The sequence below is a fragment of the Bombus vosnesenskii genome, unplaced genomic scaffold (genome assembly GCF_011952255.1).
Source record: "Bombus vosnesenskii isolate JDL3184/JDL3185 unplaced genomic scaffold, Bvos_JDL3184-5_v1.1 scf7180000013308, whole genome shotgun sequence".
Classification (NCBI taxonomy): Eukaryota; Metazoa; Arthropoda; class Insecta; order Hymenoptera; family Apidae; genus Bombus; species Bombus vosnesenskii.
Window position 1 is genome coordinate 542,661 of NW_022882957.1, and position 10,419 is coordinate 553,079.

At 32.8% G+C, this 10,419-nt stretch overlaps 1 protein-coding gene across 1 annotated transcript; it reads left to right on the plus strand.

Annotated features, from left to right (window-relative positions):
* Positions 1–6,277: 6,277 nt before the first annotated feature.
* On the plus strand, positions 6,278–8,479 carry LOC117234758 (protein Cep78 homolog; the record flags this gene model as incomplete). The annotated part of the gene is made up of 4 exons (XM_033496258.1): positions 6,278–6,539; positions 6,744–6,934; positions 7,321–7,701; positions 7,791–8,479. Coding segments are annotated over 4 exons (1,377 nt in total), but the record flags the coding sequence as incomplete, so codon positions are not given.
* Between the last annotated feature and the right edge of the window lie 1,940 nt (positions 8,480–10,419).

The window sequence follows — 10,419 nt, forward strand, 5'->3', positions numbered from 1 at the left end:
CGTATGTTATTTAATAATTCATAGCTTGATCGTATTTTACTGGATTGAGAAGATACTAATGATATTTTTGATGAATCGATAGATACAACACGGATAGAATAATAATAGGTACAGTGGCATGAGATAGTGTATGATAGGTTTGCAGCACGATACGAATGTCACGTTATGAAACATTGAACAGAATCTCCTTGAAAACATCATTCGATTTGAAAGGCTAATATTGCACACTGTCTGAATAGTAAACAGCAATTGCACTCGTGACCTGTTTGGTTTTGCAGAAGTTCAAAACGCAGTGTAGAGATAAAAAAAAGCTGGATTGGTTTAATACGAACTTTTAAAATGCAAAACCCTTTAACCTGCTGTTTGGGTGTTTATTAATGCAGCTTTTTATATTAATACTATTTGTTTAAGAAGGTTATAGAAAGGTGAAGAAAGTGTTGGTACGAAGTAGAAAATATAAAATAGCATCAAATAGAATTAACATATATATGTATAATCTCTGCATGTAAAAAAGAATTTAATAGGAAATAAGAAGATATAGTTATAAGAGAGAAAGCGAGTGTTTCGTCCGAGATCTGTTAGTATGGACTCTTCAGTAAGGCTTACCTAAGACAGTAAGGCTTAGACACAATGAGAGAAGAGAGAAAGAGATATAGTTATAATATATACGAAATATAAAATTAAGTACTGATATCTAAAATATAAAATGAACTGTCTATTTCGAAAGATTCGAAGCATCTGCCAGAAGAAAATATAGAAGATCGTTTCATGAAATAACAACATAATGTCTCTCCCAAAGACGGAAAAATAATAATAATATATAAATTGAATTAGAGAGATCTCAATCTGGATGGAATCTTCGAATCTAAATGGAAAAGAAAGTAAAACAAAGATTCGTTAAATTTCGTAAGATTGTTAAATTTTAAGTATTCATAAAAAGAGAGTACAGCAATTTATTTTAGATATAAAATAATAACACGATATATCTTCGCACAAACGTAAAATATTTAATAGGATACAGATTGTCAAAATGTGAAAGGTCATAAACTGATAGATCCATTTCAAAATGCATCTAGAAAATCCTTTTCCCATAAAGATTGATTCCCATAAAAATTGTGGCATACAGACAAGTCGAAATTACAAAATTAAAGATCCATTTCAAAATCTATCGAATAAAGTTCTCAGTATTATTTTATAAATTAATAAGACGATATCTTCCTCTGGAAAAATACAAAAATTAGTAGGATATAAGTTGAACTGTTTGAAATTGAAACTTTAGATTGCACAAAAATTTATATGTTTGAACAAAGAGGACTATAGAAGAAGAAGTTACATGCTCGGCTACAATCAAAGAAACTTAACGAGTATCTAGAATTTGAGTGTGACAAATAATAAGATCATTCGATAATTGTTATTATGAATTTACCTAGCGGTAGTACAAAGCGATTATTTGTCTAGGGGCGCTTTAGTTTCCTTGGCAGAAATTATCTTTGCCTGTGACCTCACTGTAATGCGTTTATATCTAATTGTTTTGCTCGTTGCACCTTCGTTGTGGAACTGTATCTTGCACATGGCGTTTAAATTAATACACCTTTCCAGATGACTATACGCGACTGAAGTAAATATTCGTTCTGAAAGTTTTAGGATCGTAAATATTCAAATGAAATCCTTCGTTGCTTGTTACTCTTTCTCTTATTGTTAATTTAAACGTTAAAAAAGTTTCGCCCTCTTCGTCCGAAAATTTGGAAAATCTGGACCCATGGAAAAAATTAAGTTTTACGTTAATCGAAGTGTTTGAAGTTTGAATATTGCAAAGAATTATTAAAGTGGTTAAGGTTAAAAAGTGGGATAAAAGATAATGAAAAAAGTGATGAACCTGCGCAAAGTAAAATAATAATTAAATATATTTAGAGTTTAACACCGCGGTATTACAATTTCAATGAAAATACGAAAAGTAACAAAAAAAAAGAAAAAAAAAGTACATTGAAGATATTAAGAAATATGATAAACAAAGACGTACCTTCTTGCGTTTAATCGAATAGTCGCAGAATAGGAGTATAAATTAATTTGTGGTTAAAAAGTGTACATTGGATTTATTAATTAAGGGCTTTTACTTGTGAATAATCGTTGCGCAGTTAATTGATAATTATTATAATCTAAATGAACTTATTTACGTAAAATTATTATAATATTTAAAACAAGAAAGTTAAAGTAAGAATAAATTATAGAACTAAATTGCTTCATTTAAATGAAGAAAAATTAAGAATTGCAACTTTTAAAAATAAGTTATATGTTTCTTAAAATATTTGAAAAATAATTGTACTTCTTATGAATAATAGTAGCCATCAGAAATCGAGAATACAACGATGGTTAGCACTTCAAGATTAATACAAGCAAACAACTATGAAGATTAACAATGGAGGTACGAGAATATTAATGAAAAATTTAAATGTTCAATATATTTTTAAAATGCAATAAAAGTAATAAACGAAATAAAAATAGTTTCTCGTTATTAACCTCTGTATTTGCTGTGTTTCCACATTTAACACTCAATATATTAATCTCAATTTTATTTTCTCGTAAATACAAAAAACCTAACTGCTTATTTATTTATAAACATTATCTTTTATTTTTACTTAAAAACCGATTTTAATAAAATAAAAGTGTAATCTTCACGTAAACAAATTCGAGAGACAAAATTGCTGAAATGTTCGAAGGATTAAGATTAATTTGCAGAAAGGAATTATTATTACAAAATTTACTCTAAGTTAACGACCACGACGACAACGACGATGACGACGACGACGTTATTTAGAATTTACAAAGAAGAGCAGGCCAGTCCATTTTTGATCTTCGTAATTAAGAAAAAAGGATAAACTGGAGATGTAATTAGTCATATCCGCATTAAGGTGAATCATACCAACATTGAGGAATATATCGTAATAATGCTAATGATGGACATGTAACTAGTTAAATATATAATGCTTACCAATGGCAATGAATGTTTGCTCTTCCAATACTAACCGTAAGTTCAATTAAATATATTACCTTTCTTTTTATTTTTTTTTATACGTGGGGCAATCCTGACGGACACCTTGTCGCTTTTCTGGGAAGCGGCAGGGTAGTATCGGACTTACCGATTACAACCGCCGGGTGGCCTACCTAACGCCCAACAGGAGTGTTCCGGGACCGAATTCAAATTACTGCCGGAGCACTCCTGCATCTTCTCTCATTCCGAGGGAGCCATTCCTCCGGTCAAGTTTGAGCATTGAGAGGGACCACACCTCTCAATGCTCACAGGACCCGGGAACAAACGATTCCCTCATATAGTCAGCACACTCCGACCCTGGTCCCACTGATATACCCTTATGTAGCAGCAAGTTACATAAGGCGTTGGCTGCTGCCGTCACTTTGGGGACCAAGTGCTCGAAGTGCGGCCTGAACGTCCATTGATTGTCGATGGTGAGGCTCAGAGTTTCATCCGAAGCCCCACCTCGACATCCTGTCCGTTTATATCCAAACACAGGCCGGGCGGAGGAGCCTCCCTATGCCGCCAGTCGTAAAACCAAGTGGCCTCCGACTTGGCTGGGGACATGCTGAAGCCCAGCCTGAATTAAATGTATTACCTATCTATTATTTACTTATCTATCCTTCTACTATCTCTTGTTAAAACTTGCTATGTGTTAACCAAATTCATTATACGTAATCGATATTTGATAGAGGTATGCATTACTAATTCTAACTTCGCAGGATATCTTAACAATAATTAAATTCTAAGAGATAATTCTAAGAGTAACGACTCCTATGTTGGATGCAGTTAATGCGGTCATTGCACAGTAAGAATATTTAACATAAGAGTAAATTAACGGTAAAAAATACGAGTAACTCTGGGTGAAGAGATTAAGTGATAAAACGATAAAATGGAACTGATAGAGTGATGTTATAAATTTCTTCAAATAAGTTAAATAAAAAAAAAAAAAATAGAGAGAAGAAAAGAAACATAAGATAATATGCGAAAGTCTATAAGTGTAAGTCTGTATACTCCCATCTATGTTGAAATAAGATAGAAAATAGTTTAATTTAATGTAACTCAACCATAAAGTAATTGAAGGTATGTATACGCTAAAATGTTCTGTATCACATAGCACATAGTTCAACTGTAATCGTTAATTAAAAGATGAAATGCACGAATGGCGTAATAATGGGAATCATTATTTTGCTCCGTTCCCTTAGAATCTTTTAATGTTCCAGGAACAATTCAAATTTTTTCAGCGACACGAAGTTGCGAACGAAGAACAAATGCTAATAGTCAGATGTTCGATATATTTCGAAAACTGCAGTTTCTTTTTTTAATGAACCTTCAACGAGAAATATTTGTAATTCAACTTTTTTTTTTAATTATTCAGTGATATGTCCGGGCATTTTGTCGGTCAGTAAGTTCCGTACAATGATAAATCAAGAAGTGATTGACGATCGTGTATCTTGACATTATGCAAAATAGCAGAGAGGTGAGAAGAATCAATCATGGGCATTTTGCTTGGTTATACAAGGTTCGTTAACTCACTTGAGTCATTTGTAATTTCTGTTACCATCGTTGGTCCAAATCTTAAATTAAAATCATAATTACAATTTCAACGATATAATTTAATTATAAACAAATGTACGAAAGATAAAAAATAATAAGAAAAAAAATGTATAGAAAAAAGTAACACAAAATTTCAACTGGCCTAACGTAAGAAGATTATTTAACACTTTTATAGATTTTAGAATTTTAATAAACTTATTCTTCAGAAACGCTAATAATTTGATCATCCAAGGATAATAATTTAATTTAACGACCCCGTGAAAGAGAGTTATATTTCACACGGTATAAACAGAATTTTTTAACAAGGTCCTATGTCAAGAAAAGTGCGTTAAACCATTACCCGCTGTACAAGCATATTTACCAGAGGGTTGTCTACGATTCTGCGTGGATCGCGTGGCTCTGAAAGATTGGTCCCCGATACTGAAAAGCATCGCCGAGAGTCGAAATCTGTCGAAAATCAATATCTATAGCCGAAGTCGTTGCAAAAGAGTACGTGAGAAAGTGAATACGGAGGAGAAGCTTGAGAAATTATGGTATCTACCGTATAATTCTGAACGTCATGTCAGACAAATTTAACCGAACTTTGTAAGAAACGTAAAACTGGCAGTCACGAATCATACTTAAACAAAGTAAAAGTGGTATTACGTAAAGACAGATTGCTACTACGAAAAGACATAAAATTATCGTGTGGAAAATTATGAATAGTCCTAGAGGCTCGAATATTTCGAAATTTAATTAAAGGTACTTCATCTAAATATTTTGCAATCAAATACTTTATGACAATTAAATTTATAGAACTGTTCGATTTCGTTGTATCCCCAAGCTTAAAAATCCCAAGGTACTTCATCTACATATCTTGCAATCAAACATTTTATGAGAATTAAATTTAGAGAAATGTCTGATTTCGTTGCATCCCCAAGCTTAAACTTCCTAAGCTTTGCTCTAACACTACAGTGTCGTCTTTCCACGTAGCACAAGTGTTCTGGAATTTTCCTGTTCTTCCTGTCCCAAAATTCAGTTACTAAAACAATAAATTTTCAAGTGTTGAATTCTTCAATTTCTATATTATCAAAACGTTGAGCATAAGTGTTCTCAAACTTTTCAATTCCAATTCATCTTATCTCAGGAATGATTAATAAAATAATTAAAAAATTCCAATTCAGAAATTCTTCAATTTTTATATCACTATAATAAAAATTGAAACCTTTTGAATTCAAACCTTTTTATCTCCAGACTAATTACGAAAACAGTACAAAATTTCAGAAATTCTTCAGTTTCTACATTATTAGATTCTTAAGCACACCAAAAAATCAAATTATATTGCTATAGAAATAAAAACAGGACCTACATTGAATTTTTTCTATGCCTAAGATTGAAATTTCTACGCTTGAAGGGTGAATATTTAATGCACAACCAGCACGAAATTATATTCGAGAGATATATTTTCCTTGCGGATACTACTGCCAGAAAGTTTAAGCTTGCAGGTCTGCATCTCCTGGACTGAATGGAAAGAGAGAAAAGAGAGATTTAAATGGAAAGGGAACGATCTAAAGGAATGTGGAACCAGAGGAGGGACAAAATGAAGGCCGGAGAAAGACAGGAGGAGAGGGATAAACGAAGGAAAAGGCCAGAATCTCCCAATATGAATAATATAGAGAAAGTTAGAATATAAACAAAAAAGAAAGACGTTGATACCCTAGACTGGCATTTGATGACACGTCCAGGCGATGCAAAGGAAAGGATCAAGCAAGTCCAGTCATCTACACTAACTTCCTGTTGCGCTGTCTCGTCGACTCCATCGCTGTTTGCGCGAGGGATTCTTCCGCCATCACCTCCATCACTCTCGATGGGATTCCGTTATCTCTCAAGTACCTCAACATCCTCTGTTGCGGTTTGAAGAACAACGAGAAGCTAATTAATCTATCTTTGACGAAGTGTCATATAGGAGACGTCGGTTAGTATCATTTTCTGACTTTTTAACACGTAATAATCATTGTTTTAATTTTTATATTATTATTTTTTCCTTAACTCAGCAGTATTCTAATGTTTTACTTTGAAAACACAAATTATATGCATTTTATTTCGAGTCACTCTTGTGCTATTCGTCAACCTCTTACGAAATAGTTTTAGTGATTGTCCACTTCTTTTGTTGATTCAGGTTGTGATTTGTTGTTGGGCTGTTTGAGGAACAATCCAAAATTGTGTGTATTAAATTTATCGTCCTGCCGGCTGTCGAACAGAAGTGCCATGTGCCTGTCCCTGTTCTTGAAGAGAAGGAAGGCTGATCTGTTGCAGAATGTTTGGGAACAGTCCTCTGTACAATCTCCGGAAGAAAATTCTGACAAGAAGGTGGTGATCAACTTTATTGTATATTATGAGAGACTATAGATACGTGTTTATATAACAAGTCCAAATTATAATAACCGTAACTAGTAGACTGCAGATGTCTATGCATTTGTGAGAAATTTCAAGGTGTAACAATGTAGAGAATGCACATGATACACTGTAAGATACGTAAAATATCTAAAATACACTAGTCGCTGTAATACTTGAAGCAAAAGTGAAAGAAATTTGTATACAGTTTCCACCTGCAGTCTAATGTGATTAGATTCCAGCAATTATGTTCACAAAAAATGTAAATTTGCATAACTGTCTGTAGACTACATTCAGGACGTGAATTATATTGTTCAAGATAACAGAATTGTATTGTAATTTATTGAACTCCTTTTCTTCAGCCCCAGGGATTGCACACGTTGATTCTGAACCAAAATCCAAAAATCGGGGACACCGGCTTGAGGCAGTTAGTTTATGCGTTAAAAAGCGACGTCTGGCTGAGATCGCTGAGTCTGAGGCACTGTGGGATCAGTAAACACGGAGCAGAGACGATGATTCGTCTCTTACAAACCAACAGTAGAATTACGAAGCTAGATCTCACTGAAAATCGCATACCTATTAACACCTTACAAATGATACTGAGGATATTGAAGAGAAGGCGAGAGATGGCTGAAAGTATAACGTCGAAGAAAAGATTTCGTATAGATATGAGACGAGACTTGATAAATAATAGAATTCATGAACTTATAAAACAACGTAGAAGAAGTTTACGAAATAGAACAGTGAGTTGTCGGTTTTCGCTTCTCTGTAATTTAAACAAAGCCCAAATATATTTATATATCTAATAACTTGAAAATGTCAATTTGCCCAGGAAAGGCTCAACAAATATTCAACGCAGAAACGTCATTGGAAGAAGATCCATAGGTTCGAGATAAAAGTGAAACAGTCGAAGGAAATAGAAGTTCCGAAAGAGGATCAAAGTCGAAGGAAGAAACTTGGAGATTTGGAATCGCAGTTATGGAGTCTAGTCGAGTCGAATTTCAAATTGAAGGAGGAACTATCGAGCAATAAAGCGTTGCTGGATACAGAAGCGCAACAAAGATCAAAAATGGAGGACGAGTTGCAAAAAGTGTCGCTTCGGTTAAACGACCTTAAAAGCAAAGTCGTTATGTTAGATTGTGTTTCCTCGAATGCTTGTAACGAAAGTCGCTTATTGAAGGGACTGAAGTACATTTTTGACAAATTGGAATCATTTTCGACAGCGAGGCAGAAGGATATAAACGAGGAAGTTCTTTTGAATCCTGTGGAGCCATTATGGTCATCGCCATTGACACAACAAATGGAGAATAGTTTCGCGAATTGCTTGCAACAGACTAACGTAGCTTTGTTCCCCGTTGAAAATATCACGATGTGAATTTCAGATAATTTTTGAAGATATATATATATAAATAACATACAAATTACTTTTATGAAGTCTATTTTAATAAAAGAAGCGTTTTATATCATTTTGAATTGTATTTTTACGGTGGTATTGTAAGAATAAATGTTTGGTAAAGAGAACATGGCAATTTTTCTTACCTTTTCTTATCCTTTAGTTTTAATCCTCTCAATAATTCATCAAACCAATTAACAAACTTCAAATTTCGATTTAAGAATTTCCATTCTGTTCAAAAGTTTTCGTCGAGTACCATTCTTCTTAGATTTGGAATATAATTGCGAAGTAATAATGGTAAAATTATAAAAAGCAATTAGGAATGGGATAAATTCTTCTAATAAGATTAATATTTGTTGGTATTTGTAAAAAGGATAGAGTCATTATGTTTAGATATACCTGCAACTTCCAATACAATTGTATTAAAGTTTCCTGACAGTTTTAAGAATTCCTAACTTTCCGATAAACGGTACATAACGTTTTGTTCAGTTTGCGGTACAATCACAATTGATTCAATGTATCATGTATAGGATAAGATTACAACACTAATGATTGGAACTAAATATAAGTATAACCATGAAAATGCAAATCATCGTCATGAAGGAAACATAGAATTGTTTATCGTTAGTAAGGGGATATAAGAAATTCTGCGATGTTTATACAAATTGAGAAGACGAAAGAACTTTTAGAAGTTCTACAAGCTTGTACTCTCTCGCAATTCTGAGAATGATGTCCTTTCCATCGATTAATGTTTAGGATATAAATGAAAGACCTGAGGTGGACCTGTATGTAATATATACGATTTCAAATGTTTTAAGTTTAGGGAGCAAATTTTAAAATTTTGCAATATTTCTTGCATGCTTTATATTGTATATAATATATACAATAATGCGCATAATATTGCGCATTATATCTTTATGTAATAGTTTAATATTATTTTGTTGAGAATTAATGAACATATATGTATATTGTCTGCGAGAAATGAAAATTTGTATTTTTGGATTAATCTCGTATTAATAAAAATTAACGGATAAGAGGATTGACGGTGATTAAATTTAAGCTGCCAGAATACGGATAATAACGGATCTGTATACTAGATCCTATCTTCTGTTAATCTCACTATTGTAATCTCCCTGTTATAATCTCCACAATAGCTCTCAGATTCGCTGGATTTGTGTTAAACGATTATTTGTTTATTAACAACGTAAGCAATCGATAAAAACACAAAGAGACAAATGCAAAATTTACGTACTAAAATTTTCTTAAATTAAATTCATTCTCAACCTCTAGTGTAGCGTATATTATTAGCTTTTAATTTCATACAAATAAAAAAAAGAAGAAAAGAAATAAAAACTCTCTCTTTCGATTCACCGTTTGTAGATAACAATGTAAAATTCAACAGGTTGCTTTTTTATCCACCACTATCCGCTTTGCTCTTTTGAACTTTGCCTTAATTCGCAAAACATTTTACGTAAATCGCATTGACGCTCAACGAATAAACTACACTGATATCAGTTTTCGTTGTTACAAAATGAAATTTCCGACTTTTCGAGAACACTAGCAAAGTAAAGTAGATAAGGCAGGAATAGACAGACCGTTTGATGCATATCATTGAAGTAGATACAGTCAATGCCTACACTCAACCAATGCCATGGTAACGAAGCAGGTAAGGTAGGTAAAGAAAGACGTAGGGATTAATAAAATATTGCAATAGCGGTGGATAAGGTAGAGATGCATAATGGGTTAAATAAATAAACCGGAAAGATATATGAATAAAATAATCAGGAAATTCTATAATTACTTTACTAATCGATATCTCGCATTTTTGTGCTATCCTTGTAACGTAGTTAATTACGAATAACTAGATTAACGTGTCACATTCGAAACGCGAAATACGAGATCACGTTTCGATGAGATAAAAGCATTATCTTTTAGTGAGATAAGAGATCCACATCTATAATTTTGGATTATGCATATATTTAGTTCCACAAATAATACTAGAATGGTTAATAAAACCGCATGTTGGTCTCGTCAATATTAATCTATTGAAATGCATTGGAGATTAAGA